This window comes from Ambystoma mexicanum, chromosome 9 (assembly GCF_040938575.1).
Source record: "Ambystoma mexicanum isolate Mex_15411 chromosome 9, UKY_AmexF1_1, whole genome shotgun sequence".
Lineage (NCBI taxonomy): Eukaryota > Metazoa > Chordata > Amphibia > Caudata > Ambystomatidae > Ambystoma > Ambystoma mexicanum.
The window spans coordinates 575181631-575201101 of NC_090931.1; the positions used below are offsets into that span (position 1 = coordinate 575181631).

Sequence of the window (19471 nt, forward strand, 5' to 3'; positions counted from 1 at the left end):
GGGGGCATTGGTCCCTGTGACTTATTTTTTTTTTAAAACTTTGGTTTTATTGGCATTTTATTAGTTTTACAAACCGGGCTGAGTAACCCATAAGGCACACAAAGCGATTAACTGTCCCATTCAACCCTTAACCCCTCCCTTCCCTCCGCCCCCCTCCCGACAAAGCCCCCCCCGCAATCCTGCAATAACTTCAAACGAGAGAGACAATGAGCGGCTTTATCCTCCCCTCTGCTCGGGAGACGATGTGGTAGGTGACCATTCTTTCCGGCTGTGGTCGATGGTGCCGTTCCCCCGGTCGTGGGCATTCAAAGCGGGCCCAGCTGGGCTCCGAGCCCTCCTCCCCTCCCTCGGTGCGGGCCAGTGACTCAAGTCAGTGTACATCCCATCCCCAAGATTGTTGCACCCCATACCAATGTGCCATGAAAGGCCCTGAGTCATTGTTCACCATAGCTGTGAGTTTGCCCATCAAGAACATATTCTTTACTTTCTTCAGCCATTCCTCCTTGGAGGGGAGTTCCGGGCTCTTCCACTTCTGAGCCAGGGCCACCCTCCCCGCCCGCAGCATTGTTTCCATCATCCTTGGATATCTATATATTTCCATATCTTCCGGGGGTATCCCCAACAACATTGACAAAGGGTCCTGGGGGAGAGGTTCGTCCGACACCTCCGCGATCCAGGTCCGTACTCTTCCCCAGAAGACCTGAACTTTCGGACAGAGCCACCACATGTGCTTCCTGGATCCCCTCTGGCCACAACCCCTCGGGCACATTGGAGTAACACCTGGGAACATTTTAGACAATTTTACTGGGTCCCTATGCCACCCCTGCAATACCTTGAAGTTATGCTCCATGTCTGCGGTGAACAAGTTCCCATGGAAAGCGATTTTGAAAATTCTTGACCAGGTGTCTTCCGAGATGACCTCTCCCACCAAATCGTCCCAAAAAGAGCGGAAGCCCCTTCTCCCGGGGAGGTTGAAAGTGTTCAAGATTTTATACATGTTCGACACCGCGCCCTTTCTCGAGGTCGCTGTATCTAAGAACTTTTCAAAGGGGGTCAGCTGCCTCCTCAAGTTTTGGCCCCATGATTGGTCACACAGTATGCCCTTGAGGCGGAGGTATTCAAAAATGGTGAGGGACCCCCGGCCGAGGGCCTCCCTCAGGTCCTCGTATGAGAGAAACTCTCCCTCCCTGAACATCTGCCCAGCCCATTCCATCCCCAAGTCGGACCAGATCTGGGAATTCCGAAACCCCCTCCCGCCCAGGTCAAGTGGGAGCCCCCAAAGGGAGGACAACGGGGACGGCCATGAAGTGAGGTAGGCTGTCTGTGGGCGTTCCTTCCAAATTTCCCAAAGAACTCCCAGGGTCGGGTGACCTCTTAACTTCCGCGGGATAGATTTGCGTGGGGACCACAGGAGATCCCTAACCTTCAGGGGGTGGGCGTCCATGTCCTCTAAGTAAGACCAGAATGTCCCCATCCCTTCTTTCATGTGTTCCAAGAGTACCCTCAATTGTGCAGCCCGGAAGTACATGCGGAAATCAGGGAGCCCAAATCCCCCCTCCTCCCTCGGCAATGTCAGGGTCGCTCTCCCGGTCCTTGGGGTTTTCCCCTGCCATATAAATTCTTGGACTGCGTTTTGTAGGACCCTTAAGGTCTGCTCTGGGATGATGGTGGGGAGCGCTGTGAACAGGTACAATAGCCTCGGTAAGACATTCATCTTGACCGCTGTCATCCGGCCGTACCAGGACAGGATCATCTTGTCCCATCTCCTCAGGTCCGACCTGATCCCTGCAATTATAGGGTCATAGTTAGTCGAGACTAGTTTAGATAGGTCCCTAGTTAGCAGGACTCCCTGGTATCGGATGAAGGTCTTTCCCATCGCGATTCCCTCGAACCTGTCCAGGGGTTCCAACCCGGGGTCTCGTACTTTCATTGGGAGCAGGACTGATTTGGTTGTGTTGATTCTCAGTCCAGAGAAGCGGCCAAATGTGGACACCAGGGACAGAAAGGGGGGGAGTGAGGTGGCCGGGTCCACCACATAAGCAAGGATGTCGTCTGCAAAGAGGGAGAGCTTAAACTCCACGTCGCCTCTGCTAATCCCTGATGCCCGCATGCGCTCTGATCGCTATAGCTAACGGTTCTATCGTGAGGACGTATATCAAGGGGGAGAGGGGACAACCCTGCCTGGTCCCTCGTGAAAGTGCGAAGGACTCGGACAACCTCCCTTTCACCTGGACCCTCGCTGTGGGGGCTCTATAGAGTGCCGATACCCAGCTCCTAATGTGCGACCCGAAGCCCATTTTCTGGAGGAGGAGTTCCATGCATCTCCACTCCACCCTGTCGAACGCTTTTTCGGAGTCTAAAGAGAGGACACATGCGTCCAGGTCAGATTCCTGTGCGAAGTGGAGCAGATCTATTGTTTTACGGATATTGTCCGACCCCTGTCTCCCTCTTATGAAGCCCACCTGGTCCCCATGAACCAACCTCGGCATTATCCCCTCCATCCGCTTCCCCACCACCTTGGCCAAGATCTTGACGTCCGTGTTCAATAATGATATTGGGCGGTATGAGGAGCACTCTGCGGGATCTTTCCCCTCCTTGGGCAGTACTGCTATAATGGCTCCCATCATGGAGTCGGGGTAGAGTACCTCCCTCATGGACAGAATTGAAGACCCTCGCCAGATGCGGGGCCAAACTGTGGCGGAACCTCTTGTAAAAGTACACTGTATAACCATCCTCCCCCGGGGAGGTTCCCACCTTCATCCCGCTAATCACTTTGTCTATCTCCTCCTCGGTGACCGGACCCTCTAACCCCTCCGACATCTCTTTTGTTAGGGCCGGGACTTGAATAGATTCCAGAAAGCCCTCTATCCGGGCATCGCCCTCGTCATATTCTGAGGTATGTAGTTTCTCATAGTAGTGGCGGAAGGCCTCTCCTATGTGGGAAGCATCATAGCCTATCGTCCCCTGGGCGTCCTTCACTGCCTTGACCATTCTGCTTCGTTGGACTTCCCTCAGTTTCCAGGCTAGGATACTATCTGCCTTATCCCCTTTGTCGTAATATTTTTGTCTCACCATCTGGAGGCTCCTCTCCGTTTTGTGCAGGAGGAGGTTTTTAAGTTGGAGTCTGTAATCCTCCAGGGCAGTGACCTGGTCACGCTCAAGTGGCCGTTCCGGAAGGCCGCCAGGCCGGTGCTGGGCTATCTTATCCCTTAGGGTCTTTTCCAGGGTCTCCCTTTCTCTTTTCTTCTGGGCTCCTATTTTAATGAGCACGCCTCGTAGGGTTGCCTTGAAAGCGTCCCACAGTGTGTGTATGCCGACTTCCCCATTGTCGTTCAAGTCAAAGAACTCTGTTGTGGCATCTAGCACTTCCTGTGCAACGACCTCGTCTTTGAGAAGGGGGTCATTACATTTCCAGCGGCCTATGCGTTCCGCATGCCAGCCCTCAGCTATAGTGACGCAGGCCATGTCATGGTCCGTCCAGGGGATCGAGTCCACACTGTAGCCCGAGACGTGTGGGCGAAGCGTCTCGTCCACCAGAATATAATCGATTCTGGAGAATGAGGTATGAATGGCCGAGTAGTACGTGAACGAGGGGACGTCGGACCTGGGGGATGGAATCGTGTCGACCAGGCCCAGCTCGGTGTTGACCCTCCGGAAGCAGCGTGCCGTGGCCTCATCCACCGGTCTGACGTTCGGAGGGCCAAGTCGCTTCCTATCTAAGGCCGGATCTAGGACCATGTTGAAATCCCCCCCTACCACTATTTTGCCGTGAACAAAGAGTTTAAGCCTGTCTCTTACTTCCTCCCAGAACTGGGCTTGGCCTTCATTCGGGCCATATACAACTGCGAGGGTTAAGGGGGCCCCTTGTAGTGTGCCCCTCACCATTAGGTAGCGTCCCTCAGGGTCCTTCAGGGTCGCCTCCTGCTCAAAGCCTACGCTCCTTGCTAGCAGAATTGCCACTCCCCTCTTCTTAGACTTATGTGATGCACAAAAAATCTCGCCGATTCCTCCTCCCCTCATCTTGGGTTCCTTCCCCCGGGCCCAATGAGTCTCCTGCAGGAAAAGCAGGTCTAGCTTAGCTCTTCTGAACTCCCTGCAAACCAGGGACCTCTTTGTGGTGGTATTCAGACCTCGCACATTCAAGGTGCCCACCCCCAGGGCCGGCAAGCCATCAGCCATTGTCTATGTAACTCTCCCGGCTGGCCACCCACATCATGTCAAAAAACCTGTATCGCTTAATTTGTCTCGCTTCTAGATTGCTTGGATTCTCCCTACCCCCTTCCCCCGGGCCTTAAAACTGACCCCAAACATCCCCTCCTCCCCCCTCCCTGAAAAAACATCCCCAGCCAACTTGAAAGAACCCCCCACCCCCCTACCCGACGTCCAGCCAGTAAGTTCCGCCATCACTGGCATGTGGCCGGACCACCAGCCTGACCTCCCCTGGCTAGGCCCACAGTACAATGCTCATCTCCTTGAGCCCCCCTTTCCCCCCCGGCCTCTTCCCCGTCGGTTGCCCACTGTATACTTGCTGTTCCAGGGGACAGAGTCGTCACTAGGACCTCACGTACTTCCACACCTGTCCCGCAGCTTGTCGGGGCTCCCCCGCCGTCAGCCCTCCGAGTCCATTTGCTCTCTCTCCTGGGCGGGAGGTGGAGTATTCAATTTTTTGTATTTTCGTGAAGCTGTTTTCCTTCTCCTGGGTCCCGACTGACCTGGCCCACCCTTGGCCAGTGCCTCCGGGCCGATTAGGCTTCTTCGGGGGGCTGGGTCCACCACGTAGTCGTGTATGGCTCCTCTAATATCCTCTTCTGTGACCAACGTAGTGCGTTGGCCCATGTATTCGAAGGACAGGGAGAAAGGATACCCCCACCTGTAGCGTACCCCCTTCTCCTTGAGTAGCTGCGTCAGGGGACGGCACATTCTGCGCTTCGCCAAGGTATAGGCGGAGAGGTCCTGAAAAATAGTGATCTGGGCATTGTTGTAGGTGATCACCCCTGCCTTTCTCGCTTCTTCCAAAACCTTGGTCTTTTCCGTATAGTAGTGGAATCGGGTTAGGACAGATCGGGGGTTCCCTGCCCTGCCCCCTGCTCTATGCACCCTGTCGAACGTGGGTTCCGTGGTCATCTCCTCCGCGAACAGAAGGGTGATATGTCTTTCACGACTCGGGTTAGGTCTCTCTCTGTCTCCCCCTCCGTTTCCGGGATCCCGAAAAATCTTAAGTTATTCCTCCTTTCCCTGTTTTCAAAGTCGTCAAACTGTCTGGCCTTCTCCTCATCCCTTTTCTCCAAGGCCGAGAGCCTCATGTCAAATTGGACCTCCTGTGCCGTTGACGAGGACTGGTTGGTTTCTACCCGTAGGAGCCTCTCCTCCACTTTGTCCACCCTCTGTTCCATTTTTTTGAATTTCTGGGTGATGTCTGATCGCATTTCCCTAATTTCCTGAAGGATGGAGGCGAAGCCCCTCTCCATCGCCGTCGAGGATTCCGACATGTTTCCCGGGTGGGTCGGATCACTGGAGCCCATGTGGCTGTTGTTGCGATCCCTGTACCTAAACGCTTGCAGAGATTCTAGCCAGTTCATGCGATCCCCCTCTGTGCCCCCCTCGGGGTCCGCCGCTGGCCAAGAGCCCCCACGTCTTGGTGCGGTCCCGTGGGGAGGGGGGGGCTGCCAACGTCGTGTTCCAGCCTCTGTTTGCTGTCTGAGTTCTCCACCCGGGGGGGGGGGAGTCAGGCGGGCACACGCCCCGGGGTTGTCACCGGGGGCCACCACCTGATTAAGCCTTGTCTCTGTGCCTCCGGGCTCGCTGGGTTCCTTGTTGGGTGGGTGGGAGATATCCCCTCTCCCCAGTGTGTTTGCGCTGGGCGGCAAGGCCAGGGCCCCTATGGGTCTGTGGTAACGGGGGTGGGGTGTGCTGCGGGGGTAGCCTTGGCCGCTGCCGATCCCAGGTGTGCTCCCCTTTTCCTGCGACTGTTTCCTGGGGTTTTAAGGGGGGCGACGTTTTCAGGCCTCGGATGCTGGGCTCGGGGCCGCCAATTGGATCGTCCCGGCCCGGTGCGGGAGCAAGAGCTGGGGGCCCGGTTCCCCTCTTAAGAGCTATTGCCCTGGGTGGGCCCGGGGTGTGGAGCTGGTGCCGGCGGGAGGGGCTGATCCTGCCGTCGGGGTCTGGCAGGGGTGGGCCCGGGCCGATCCTTTGAGGTGATCCGCCGGGGTCTGTCCGGGGGATGGCCTGGCCCGCGAGCCGCCTCGCCGCCGCGGCCCCCCTACCTCCTCCGCCGGTGTTGGCGGCCGACTCCGTTCGCCCGCCCCTTCTGGGTCGGCGGGGCGCTGCACTCCGGCTGGCGGTCGGGGTCCTCTGCTGGGCTCCGCACGTCCGCAGGCCGCTCCCCGTCCTCACTTGCTCGGTCGCGGCTCCGACACGGCCCGAACTCCGGTTCCCGGGGGGCGGCGAGATCCGCTCCTTCGTGCCGGCGTCTCACGGGGGGGTCACCAATCGATGGGCAGTTAGCTGTTCCGCCTGGGGGGGTCCGGCGGGGCTCAATCCCGCTAAAAGGCCCTGTTCTGGCGGGAGCTCGGCACTAGGCAGCCATTGCCTCTGCACCCCCTGGTGGTCTCCCCCCCTGTGACTTATTAATGGTCATTGAAAAGGCTAAATGTATCAGATGGTATGAGAGGTATGCGCGGTATGAGAACAGTATCTAAGTTCTAGCGATTACACGAGCCTCTATGATGTGTCTTTGTAGACGAGTAATTGTCAACCTTGTTCCATTGCATAATCCCTGTGATGGCTTAAGATTGCGTAGTAGCCCAATTACAGCACCTACTTTCAGTTTTAGCAAAGGTGATCGCGTATAACCGTGCTCATTCTGTTTGTTGAAATGATAGCTGTTGTTCAAGTGGGTGCCCTCTAATCAAGACAACGCAGAGCAGCACATGGTTGAATCACAGTCCTGCGCTTAGAGACTGGTCTCTGGTATTTATTGTATTATAAAAGATGTATTAACACATACATTTACCTAAAGAATCCTTTACCGGCATAACGCTTCATTCGCAATAACTCCACAATAATTGAAAAAGAAATGCACCACCAGGGAACTAATCTTACCTGATTTTGTAAATATCTGGTCTGCAACCCGTAGAGGAACGAAGCCTATAAATATAAAAAGCACACATTTAAAATCAAATGACCTTAATTGGGACTGTAAAGACTGCTGCCTGCCCTGCAATATACATTACCTTCTTCAAACATACTAGACAACATGATTGGACAACAGGTGTTAAAACACTTCAGCAACAGCGGCGCTGCTGCGTAAAAAGGCAGATTAGATGTGGGCAGCTCTAGCTCTGCTGCAGTGCCAGCATTGGTAGGCTCCGAGACCTCCCCGAAGTGCCGGGAGAGAACATACCCGCCCAAGAACAATCAGAACCCGCTGACAAGCAGCAAAAATGGTGCCCCGAGTCGCGCACCAAGCAAGACAGGGAGAAAAGGCAGCCTACAAGATAGCAGAGCGGGAGCCTGGGAAAATGATTCAGCTGGACTTGCGACAACTGCAGATGCTGGGAGACGGAGGTGGGGGCGGCCGGGGCCGTGTTTGCATGGTGAGCGTGCCCGGTGCAGCATCCCCCTTTGCAGCCGGGCCCGGAGGGCATGCTGTGACAAGAAGCAGAGAGGCGCAACATACAGGGCTGGCTGGGCTCCGACAGCCAGTGAGGTCAGGGGAGAGCAGCGGGAGATGCCACTGACACTGCAGTGAGAAGGAGAGCACTGCCCCTTGCAGCACTCTGACAGCAGCACGTATACACAGCAGCAGAGTGGAAACAGAGCAGCAGCAAAGAGGCAGATACAGAACAGAGAGCGGCGGACAGGCTTTACTGAGGACTCGGGGTTGGCCTGGGGGCCAGAACACCCATGCCAACAAAAGTAAGCGAGGAGCACCTGGGTCCCTTAGGGAGCCTTGGACCAGGGGGCGGCCAGGGAGGCAGTGTGAAAACAGGCAGGAAGGAGGTGGGACATAACATGGGGGTCTGGTGACAGGACTGTATTCAAGCAGCTGAGACACATTGCGAGCACCAGTTTCAAAGCTCACCACCCGTCGTGGCCAGATACATAGGGAAACAAGCGGGGGCAGAGGAAGAGCAAGGCTGCAGGGATTGGCACTAGAAGGCACAAAGGGCGAGGAGGTGTCCACAAACAACGGCAGTGTGGAGGATGCACGGAATGGCGGATTGAGGCCTAAGAGACATTCAGACTGCAAAAGGTGCTGGGGAGGCAAGACCCTGAGGCCAACAGAGCTCAGGACCTGAAAGACCTCAGGGCAATAAGCAGGGGGGCACTGAACACCCACCAAGGGGGTATAGGCCTCAGATGATACCCAAATTCCAGAGGATATTGTCAAGGAGATTCTGGAAGGCAGTGGGGACCGTAGACACCAAAAGCCCTAAAAGTGAAGGTGAAGGGAGCGACGGAACGCATTGGGAGGGTAAGGAGAGAGCCGGAAACTCACACAAGGGTGGATGAACTGGAGGGAAGTGGCACCCCTAGACAAGTCTGAGACGGCGCGTATTAGAGGAAGGGAGCACTATGATGAAAGAAAAACTGAAGAAGGGTTCTCTGCAAGCAAAAATTGACACCTTCACACTCCTCCCCCTACCCCTAAGGAGACCACGGTCGGGACAGGGAATGGAGTGGCTACTGGAGGGGAGGAGGCGGGAGCGGCACCCTCCACGAGATACCTCTTGATTGCCATAAGGTACTCCAAGAGCTCGATGGAAAGGAAGGTAGACGCGGTGGGAGTGGAGGTGAGCTTGCCGAGACAGGACATGCAAAAGATATTGGCCATGGTGGGATAGGCAGAAAAAAGAATATTGGATATGGAGGACGCTGTGCAGCCCATGTAAAAAGACATTCAAAAGCTTCAGAAAAGATCAGAATTGTTGGAAGACAAGGTGGAGGACGCCGAAGGAAGGGCCCGACGGAATAACATCAGGGTGCTGGGACTTCCTGAAAAAGTAGAGGGGCCGTCTGTGGAACTTTACCTAGAACAATAGCTGACAGAGTGGATGGGACCAACGAGCCTCTAACAATTCTTCTCCATTGAGCGAGCACATAGAATCCCCAGTAGAGCAATTCCAGGAGCCCACCCGAGAACTATTATAGCAAAAATATTGAATTACTGAGACTGAGATGCGATACTGCAGGCATCCAGAAGGGCAGGGCTCAATAATAGTTAAGGGGGGCAAAGTGACAGAAGAAGAGGCACTCATTTGAGGAAGTTCAAAAAAAGATTGCGAGCAGCCAACATTAAATATGCCATGCTCTTTCCGGCCACCCTTTGGGTGGTTGGTCCAGTAGGGGTTCAGTTCTTTCAAAGCCTGATGGAGGCCTGGGACTGGGCAGACAAAGAGGGCCTAAACAAGATGAATAACACAAACACAACAGAGGAAAGTGGGCGTTGCGGAGGGCCCAGAACATGATACAAGTGAAAAGTGGATAACAGTGTCCCAGTCTCAGACGTGGCCTGGGCTGGGGAGACAAGGAGCAGGCAAAGCACATGAGATACGCAGCTAGAGCGTAGCTGGAGAAGCGCTGTATGCAGCACACCCCTGGATCGTTGGCTGGAAACTGGGACGATCGTAGTTTGACTTCTTGTTCTGGGGTGTAAGGAAGGCATGGTATCAACAGTAAGACAGATACAAGTGACCACGGTTCAAGGTTGTTTATTGAACTTTAGAAAGGGGTTGAAAAACGCCTTTCTAATCCAACCATCAAATAATAATAACACACTCCTAGTGGTGTCTTGTCAAAACAAAAGGGCCTATACTAAAACACCTATTGACAATCCTTACCTCTAAATACAAATAGTGTGGGAAGCAATGTTATGTAAAAGAAAGAAGTGTTCAAGAAATTATAAATCAGGATATTCAGGCCGTTGGCCTGCCTTCCTGACGTTTTCAGCACAAGACAAGGCGGCACACTCGAGCTTAGCATAGTCCCTAGCTTCTCTAGCATGAGGGTGCAGTTCAAACATTAGCATCATGGCCTTCCTTGCCCAAGTCTCTTTGCCTTTCAAAGTCTCTTCTTTCAAAAGGACTGATGCGACTAACAAACAATACATTATTTTCCTCTGAGGATTTCACACATATTCAATTTCGCAGGTGATTCACTATTCACCATGGATCCCAGTCAGCTGGATTCAGAGCCCCTTTAACATAATGCTCCTAGGATTTTCATGTATCCAATTTCTCGGGTGAATCACGGTTCACCCCGGATCCTTCTCAGCTGGGCTCAGATCCGATTTAACACAATGTTCAATCAGTCTCCCTCTACTAGGCTTGGACCAATTTAATTAACTCTAACACAAACTTTCTTCAACCCACAGCTTTCAATTGATCTCCCTCGTTCGGGCTCAGACCAACTTTATCTACTTTCTCATCAACTTTCTTGGCAGTATCAACATCAAAGACTTTCGATTGTGCATAGGACTTCACTTGACCCATTGCAGGACCACTTTGATGCACAGTTCTTTTCCACTCTTTCACCTTTGTCAACTCTCAGTTGGATACCTTACAGAGACATTCGAATGAGCACGCAAGCATTGCCAGACCACTCTGTCAAAGGTATTGTATCTTGGTTTCAAAGTTCAATCACTCTTTTGTTATCCAGTTTTACTCGCGGTTATTACATGCGTTTCATACACTTGGTCGTTTCAGCGCTCACCATACAGTGTTACCGTTTGCAACTTTGGCTTCAACACAGACCGGTCTGGTATTGGTGTCCCCAACTCACTGGCAGTGTTAATTTCACTGGTGCTGCTTTGTTGTTGGAGCCAAGGAAAGTACCACAGCAGTAGGTGATTCTCTCCGCCTTGATTTTCGGCGCGGGGGGGCCCCGGTACCTCCGACACACAATGCATGATTCTTCTTCCTGGTTTCCTGGTTTCTTGCGCTTTCTATTCACAAGGTTTTGTGAAAGTAACAGTTCCTCCCCAAAAAGGTCAAGGGCACTTCCCTCCTTGAGATATCCTTCTGTTTGACTGTCTTTCTCCTCGTGTTAAACTGCCATCTCAGAACTGCTGTGTCCTCATGTGCTTTGCCTCTCTGAGGGTGCTCTCGTGCTTGCCTTTTTTAATGGACGTCAGGTGTGCGTGATGTTCAGTAATTGCCTGACTCTGCCTGACCATTATATTGGGACATGTCAGGTATATGGCTTGGGTGTTAGTCCGTTTTCTCTCATAGCGAGCTGTCCGTGAGAAAGTGTGTGTTGCGAAAAGGGGGGGGGGGGGGGTTTGAGTTCCTAAGTATCCTACCTGGTAGGAAGGGGTAAAGTTGTTACAGGGAAGGGGATACCGCGTCTCACCTGAATGAGACAGGTCATCATAGATGGGAGGGCTGGGTAGACCCCACACGAGGCTCCACACCTTCACCGAAAACACTGGGATGGACGGACACCTGGCAGGAGCTGCATCTGGCAATGAGGGGGATTCTCTTTCTTCTCAAACGCACTCATGAATTGATTACCTCCTAGTACCATCCATTAATTTAAGTAGGGTCCTCAAGGCCACCTTTCTGCCAAGAGGCATCTCAGACCACTATCCTATGGTGGTCACGGTGTAAGAAAGGGGGTACCGACCCCAAGGGGGTTGGAGATTAAATGCATACCAACTATGAAACCCTGAAATAGCAGAGCGGATTTCTCAGGCATCCAGGGAATATTATACGCTCAACGAGGGATCAGTGGACAGCCCCTTGGTACTCTGGGAGGCCTATAAAAGGTGGTGATGCGGGAGGAGAACTCTTTGGTGGTGGGGCATCAAAAGCGCCTCAGGCGGCATAACGGGATGATGAGGTTCCCTCCCGAAGAGTTCGCTAGGCATCATGAATCCAACAAACAATACCTATAGCGGGGGAATACATTAACAATGATGTTATGCAGGGGGCGCTAGCGAGCCTGCAACCAATATGGCCTCATTGCTATGAGCTATGAGCTGGATCTCTCTGAGGGGAGGCAGACCTATGACCCATCGGGGTCCAACTAGGCCCAAAAGCTAGCAAAGTGAGGCACATTGACCCGGCAGGTGGTAGCCCAAACGTCAAGAAAATATTTGCCCCAGAAGTCCTTAACAATGGCAGGTCGCCAGAGACGCCACGGACACCGGTGGTCCGGACGGGCGACTCGCGGTTGACAATACCCGAGTGTGTGCACGGTCCAGGTGTAGGAGACCAGAGGCCCAGAGTGTTGCGGTGAGGAGGCGACCCCTCGTGAGGGAAGGAATAAGTGCCCTAGACGTCCTGCAGTGTGGAGAGAAGCCAGAGGCGCCACAGATATCGGCGGCCTAGGGGTACGGATCGCAGTTCATCCCACGCGAGTGCCTGTGCACTGCCCAGGTGGGAGAGTACGGCACCATCATAGCCCCGGCGTGGTGCGGTGGAGGTGCGACCGCCCCCGGGGGAAGAAGCACCACTTGCCGCCCTGCCCCCAAGCGGATGAGACCGCCAAGCAGAGGGCCCAGAGCAGAGGCAATCCAGAGCGGGAAAGCCAAACTCGGCGAGAAGGGAGAGCGGCTGAGACAGCGGCCCACGGGAGCCCAGGTGAGGTGGGCAGCTGCCCTCAGCGAGGAGTGTGGGACCCAGAAACCCCATAAGCAGCAGCCGCAGCCCCCCCACCCCTCTGGAAATGAGGGGGAATAAATGAAAAATAAGGCGGGGCGAGCCTGGGAATCGGTGCGTTATTACCGTACTTTGTAAGACTGCTTGTGACCATACGCCGCACCAGCCCCGGCTCCCCAGTAACCACCTGAATAGTGGATTCCGGCCTCGGGTCTGGCAACTTGCAGGCTCTGCAGCGCACAAGTGGCCGTGTGCATTACACGGCGGCCTGACACCTGGGAAGCCAGGCAGCAGCATCCTCGCCTCTCCAACCCCCTGAGGCTTAACAGTAGGGAACTTCTGACACCCTGCTTAGAGTAGGTCACTTGCAAACACTGCTGAGGCATTACACTGTGCCGACCCACAATATAGGCATCCCTGTGGATGGCGGGGATAGTGAACCCGGACAGTATACCGGAGGAGACCTGACCGGTACACCAAGGAAACGTGCACTACCACAATACTATGACTGGCGCACAGAGGGGGAACTTAGGAGAAAGGGCAGATTCAACCTGCAAAACATACATTCGGAGGGGCAAGGCTGCAACTGGACAGCCACCGTAACCGGAGGGAGGAACACGTGTGCACATTAGGGCCAGAACCCCGTAAACCATCTGCAGTATTTCCGGGAGGGAATCTGGTAGAACGAAGGGGACACTGGCCACAAACTGACACAAACCTAGCAATAACTAAAGGGGCGCTCTCCCACGACTCGACCCCATGCTGGGGGTAGGTTGGCACGGCCCCCGTCAAAAGCTACATGGCAAAAGGGAACAAGCGGCAATCTTGTTTACCATTTACTCAAAAAGAGGGGCTTAGTAAGGGCAGAGATACATTGACAGCACCCGAAGAAACTCCCACAATGCTGTCCATGGCATCCCAATTGGAAGAGGCGGCCGACTCGAGCGTGTCCAATCCCCCATCGGAACTGAGCCGGGTGCTAGCCGAAATGCGATTTGGTTTTGCCGCCATAAACACAAAGTTGGATGGAATGGCATACAAAGTAGACAGAATGCAGGAACGTTTAGACAAAGAAAGCAGCGGACATCCGAGGTCGAGACTCAAGTCAGTGCGCTCGAGGATACTAGCAATGAAACAATGCAAGCAGTCCGAGATCTGCGGCGAGAGGTAAATTCTGTCATAGATGAGAATAAAGATTTGGAGGCCAGCAAAACATGGAGGTCTTCGTGGAGAAATTCATTATGGAAGTGCTGCAGGCCCCAACTTTGTCTTCCCAATTCTTAGTGGAGAGGGCACACCGATTGTGACAAGTCACCCCGAGACCGGGTCAGAATCCCTGTCAGAGCTTTGCACGAGTCCTGAATTATCGGGATCGGGAAACCATACTTTGCAGTGTGAGAGAACTTGAGACCTCACTTGCGAGAACACAAGAGTATCCTTCTATCTGGACTTTACCCCCGCAGTGCAGAAGGCCAGACTGTCCTTTCTGGCAGCGAAACGAGCGTTATGAGACAGAGATACAATATTCCATGCAAGAGCGGAGTGGTGTGAGAGTGGGCAGTCTGTGGCAGTCCCTCTCAGTCTTTCTACAGTGGCTACAGAGACATTTTTGGCGCCTTTTTCCTTCAAAATCAGAAGGCAGCAGCGAAGCGGAGTGGTGTGAGAGTGGGCAGTCTGTGGCAGTCCCTCTCAGTCTTTCTACAGTGGCTACAGAGACATTTTTGGCGCCTTTTTCCTTCAAAATCAGAAGGCAGCAGCGAAGCGGAGCGGAGTGGTGTGAGAGTGGGCAGTCTGTGGCAGTCCCTCTCAGTCTTTCTACAGTGGCTACAGAGACATTTTTGGCGCCTTTTTCCTTCAAAATCAGAAGGCAGCAGCGAAGCGGAGCGGAGTGGTGTGAGAGTGGGCAGTCTGTGGCAGTCTAATGGCGTCTAGGGCGGATGGGGGAGAGACCCTGGACCTGAGACACAACATCTTTGAAGAGGAGGATGCTCCACGAAGACTGCGGAGTGCCAACAGTTTGTCTGCCCTTTTGTTGGGTCCCTCACCTTCTAGAGAAATTCACTCTACCCTGACTTCTAACACTCTAGCCTGTGCAGGCTCTTTGAAAAGATCAGGAGGCAAACCACAAAACGTCCCATTAAAGAAGTTGAAGTTACTCAAATCAAATGTGCAATCAACTGTACAGCATGCCATTAAAAACATCATCTCCATACAGAAGCACAAACAACAATTACTACCAGAGGAGTGGATCGAACATACCTCTGGTTCCCCCACGGCTGGGGACGCCGCTGGCAGATCGAGGCGGCGGGAGCAGTGTAGCGTTTTCACCTTGGAGCCGGTGATGGGCTCCAGCCCCGGAGGAGCCGCGGTGCCGCGGAGGAGAACGGCGTGGGGGGTCCCCCCCTCGTGGGAGGGGGGGCCTCCCGGGCTGGAGACCGGGTGGGGCTGGGGTCGGATGGCGTCGGCGAGGAGCTCGCGAGCAGGGCTGGCGGCAGGGCTAGCCGCGGCTCCCCGGATCAGCGGAGCTGCGGGAGAGCCTCGTTTGAACAGCTGTTGGAGGCTGGGGCCGAGCGCGGACAGATTCGCACGGGGGGTGGGCAGGCTGGGGCCCGGTGTCCATTCCCGGCGGATGACTCGGAGGAGCCGCCCCTCGGAGGAGGGGAGGCCACCATGGTCGTGGACCGGGGGGAGCCGCGGCTGGGCTGCACAGGTCCTGTTGCACTCAAGGGAGCTTCGTGCACACTCCAGCATCCGGATGAGGAAACCAGAGTCTGTGGGGCAGAGAAGCCCTTAAACTTGACTCCTCCTGGTTCAGCTGCCCCACAGCGCCATCAGGCGGACACGGATATTGTGACAGAGCCCCCACTACAAATTCTAACAAAGGCTCAAGTTCATAATAAACTTTCTTTACCACCAGCAGAACGTGCGGAACTGTCCATTTATGAAAGAAATGGCCTAAAATCGCCAGAGGGAGGGGACAAGACTCTTGAACACTCATCCAACCTCGCCCGCACTAACCTTTTCTCCTTTGGCCCCCATAAGTCTTGAGTCCATCGAACCTGAGGTTGTCAAATCTATAGACTTGAGGAGGGGTAGCAAACAGGGGGATCCAACTCGCCAATTACATGGAATCCCATTCAGACTGCTTTCTAAGAAAAATTTTGACCTTCCAAAGTCTACCAAGCGAACAGCTGCAAAAAAACCTCCGAGATTAGCAACACCAATGGCGAGTCAGCGTTTGGAAAACTCACTAAAAACGCTTTTTCACAGACAAGCCACAAAGAAATTGCACCACGCAGGGCTTGGGGAAATTTCAGACGCAGACCTTTTGGAAGCCCTCCTAGAACCTCTACTCACTGCATCATCGGGCTCTCAGAAGAATTCCTCCAACAGTGGGTTTATGGCTCCATTAACTCATACAAAGGTGCATCCAATAGATACTCCTAACCTTGGTCCATCAGGCTCACCAACTTTCTTGGAACTACAAAAAACTGGGATAGAGAAACCGGTATCTCCACCACCATCACTAGTGTATACCGAGCCTTGTGGTGAAGTCCAGGAGTCTCACAGTGAAGCCCCAACTGTCTCGGAGGCTGAGCCTTTAATTGAACCTCTACTGGGAAGTAAGAATTTCTTACCCCAGTAAGACAGCACAAGATCAATACCACCTCTACCTGTGTCACCGGATCTAATCTGTTCGGGGCTAGCTGACAGTCCAAGTCCGACGGAGTACCCTTTTGAGAAAAGCAACTCGGGATACAAGCCCACCCCTTCGGTGGCTCCCTCGGCCAGGGAAGCACATGAGGAAAATGGAATCAAAGACGTCCTGCTGGACCCCCGAGAGGGCTCCCTCCAGAAACCAAAGGAACTGCCGCGGCTATGGCCGCCTTCAACACCTGTGAGTTCCGCATCGAATAGAAGATCAAGTGAGGCTTCTTACACTATCCCTAAGGAGACTCCGTCAAAAAAAGCGGATTTCATGTACATCATGTCTGCTGTAACCATCGCTCTAGCACCTTTTTGCAAACTCTATGAGGCAATAAACGACTCTTTGAAAGACCACACTTCTATCTTTGCGATGATGAATTCTAAGCTCATTTACTTAGAAGGTTACATCAACGCTTCAGAGAAAAGAAAAACTGACCCAATTGGTGCTTTGCAGCTCCAACAAGTTGAGTTCATGGAAGCCCTATCAAGCTTAAGAAAAACCAACAAAGATAGCCTAGGGATGGATGTAAGTACCCAAACAATAGCACCAGTCACTCCGTGCAGCGACGTATCCTACACTGATTGTGGGACAAGGCCAAAAGCGGGCTCAACCTCCATGTCAGGCTCTCTTAACACACTGCCAATCAGAGCAAATCTGACATCTAACAATCTGAGCGTAAACGATGTAATTTGTTTAGACGCCATCCTCCCACAGAAAGACCACTTAGGACCGAAACTCACCCAAGGCCCAGGCCACAAACCAATGAACCCAGGGCCGCGTTTTGAGGGGAATTTGGACACGAGACCAAAGCAACAGACTCTCAAAACGCACACATGCCTCAAGACGGCTCCTTTGTTTAAAGCATCTCCAGTAATGCCGCAATGTGATCTCCAACAAAAAGATCCCTTACCAAAGACGCCCCAAAACTGGGGAGGGATGAAACCAGTGACAACAAATGAGTCAGACATAGAGGCACATTTAGAAGTCACATCGCAGTCACCAAAAACAGTAGAAGATTTTCTTATGCAAAAGGACTTGATGGACATAAGTCAACACTTTGACGACTCCCCGGACAAACAGAAAGGGGCGAACGCTCATCTAACTAAGATGACACACAACCAGCAGTCAGTCACGAGAGACCTTTCAGGCTTTAGCTCACTGGATGAGCGCTTCAAATCTCTACGTAGCACTCAAGGGGATCAATTCAGGAAATTCACTGAAAAGCGTCCTGAACAAAATTGTGAAGTGGTCTCACCTCCTCATCGGCCTCAAGTGACGTATAGATCAAGAGTTCACACTCAAATAAAATCTGATCTACCGGATAATTCTAAAGACTTGACGTATTCTCACAAGAGAAAGGGACCTCAAGAATATAAACAACATGAGAATGGGGATCGTAGATTCCATCATTCGAAGAAGTCGCACCAAGACTTGAAACACCACAACAAGAATCCAGCGGTCAAAATACGCCAACGGTCTGGGAACCAAAAATATCTGGTACTAAATAGACGTACGGTGTTGAGACTGCTACATAGTATCTCCTCCTTAAGAAATATAAAATCAGAGGACCTTACAACGGTGGAACCTTTCCACAAGGACCATACAGCATATTGTCTGCTATACACATCAGCTGATCTGACTACAGCACTACTAGCAGCAGAGGAAGTACTATTCAAACAAGGGTTTGAGTTAACATTAACCAGACCACCTAGAACAGATAACGACAAGACAAAGGATTGTACAATGGAGGAAAGATCAAACGAAGAATGTCAGTCCACTAACTCAAAGGAAAATTCCGTAAAGAAACCACCAGCTACTCTTAAGTCCAACACGATCGACTCTATTCCTCAGGGGAAAGCAAATTCCCCTAGTAGCTCTTCTAATACAAAGGCTCCCACAACCTTAGAAGAGACCCAAAAAGTGACTCAGACCAGACCGTCTTTAGAATCGTCTTCATGGGCCTGGCTACCAAAAGCTTTATCCACACGCCTACAGAAATAGCCATCAGAATCTACAAACACTGACCAAGACCAACATCAACTGACTCTGGCATCATGGAACACAAGAGGGTTTTTACATTTGACAACTTCTGGAGACATCAATTTAGGGGACTATGACATCTTATGCCTCCAAGAAGTCTGGTTACAAACCAAACCAACATTGGATGGTTTCGAGATCGCCTTCTCAGAAGCATTAGCGGGCCCTAAAGGAAGACCATCATCAGGCCTAATCATCGCAGTCCGGATGGGTGTGGGTTTAGAAATAACCAAAACCATCTTGACGACCCCATACGTCATCGCGGTACTCATCTCGTGGCAACGAAAGGAGGCTGGGGAAGAACATCAAACATGCACCCCCCTGTTGGTGATGTCGATCTATTGGAACCATAAAGGGATTCAACAGACCTCACTGTTTGATATAGTAACCTCCACATTGGACTCAGTCTACTTAGAGTTTGGGGTATGCGATGTTATAATATGTGGGGACTTAAACATCAAGTGCCCATTGGCTAATAATAGCACCACAGACCCCGCACAGAGTAAGCCTTGTAAACAAGGCTTAGCCTGGCAGAAGCTGATGACGGCCAGACATCTTTTCAACTCTGCAACTACATTTCTTGACTCTATCTCTCTACCAACATGGAAAAGAGGTTTGACCAGCTCAACAATAGACTACATATTCGTCTCTGATTTGCTGTTAGCCCGGTTGATAGATTTCAACATTTGCCAGTCACAGCAAAGCGATCACAACCTGCTGGCCATTAAATGGGCCTCCATAAAACCAGATACCTATCATTACTCTGAAAGAATAGAACCGGTAGGAAAACGCAACCGGGTAAGGATCTCACGGACCAACATTCAAGAAATTACTTGTTTGTATGGAAGCAGCAAGGAGGCCGCAAAGATGGACTACAGACCATTCTTGGAACCATATAGAGCCTCGTTAAAAAGATCGAAGGGGCCCAATACAACCCAGACCTACCATGCACATACTTTTGACTCGCTGTTGGTGGCACAACTAAACATCCTCCGCAGAGCTAAAAGAATGGCTGCAAGAAACAACTCGCCCGCTACTAGGGCTTACATGAAGGAGACAACAAGAGCCTATAAAAACTGGCTACGGGGCCACCGCTTAAAACTACACCAACAAGACTCTGAAA

General features: G+C 52.5%; 1 protein-coding gene across 2 annotated transcripts in view; it reads right to left on the reverse strand.

The window, feature by feature from the left end:
• The window catches only part of LOC138488295 (multidrug and toxin extrusion protein 2-like), a 398530-nt gene that overhangs the window by 200133 nt on the left and 178926 nt on the right, over positions 1-19471 (reverse strand). For both annotated transcript variants that reach the window (XM_069615178.1, XM_069615177.1), the window contains exon 6: positions 7102-7146. In XM_069615178.1, coding sequence (XP_069471279.1) covers positions 7102-7146 — 45 coding nt within the window. The remainder of the gene's footprint in view (positions 1-7101; positions 7147-19471) is intronic.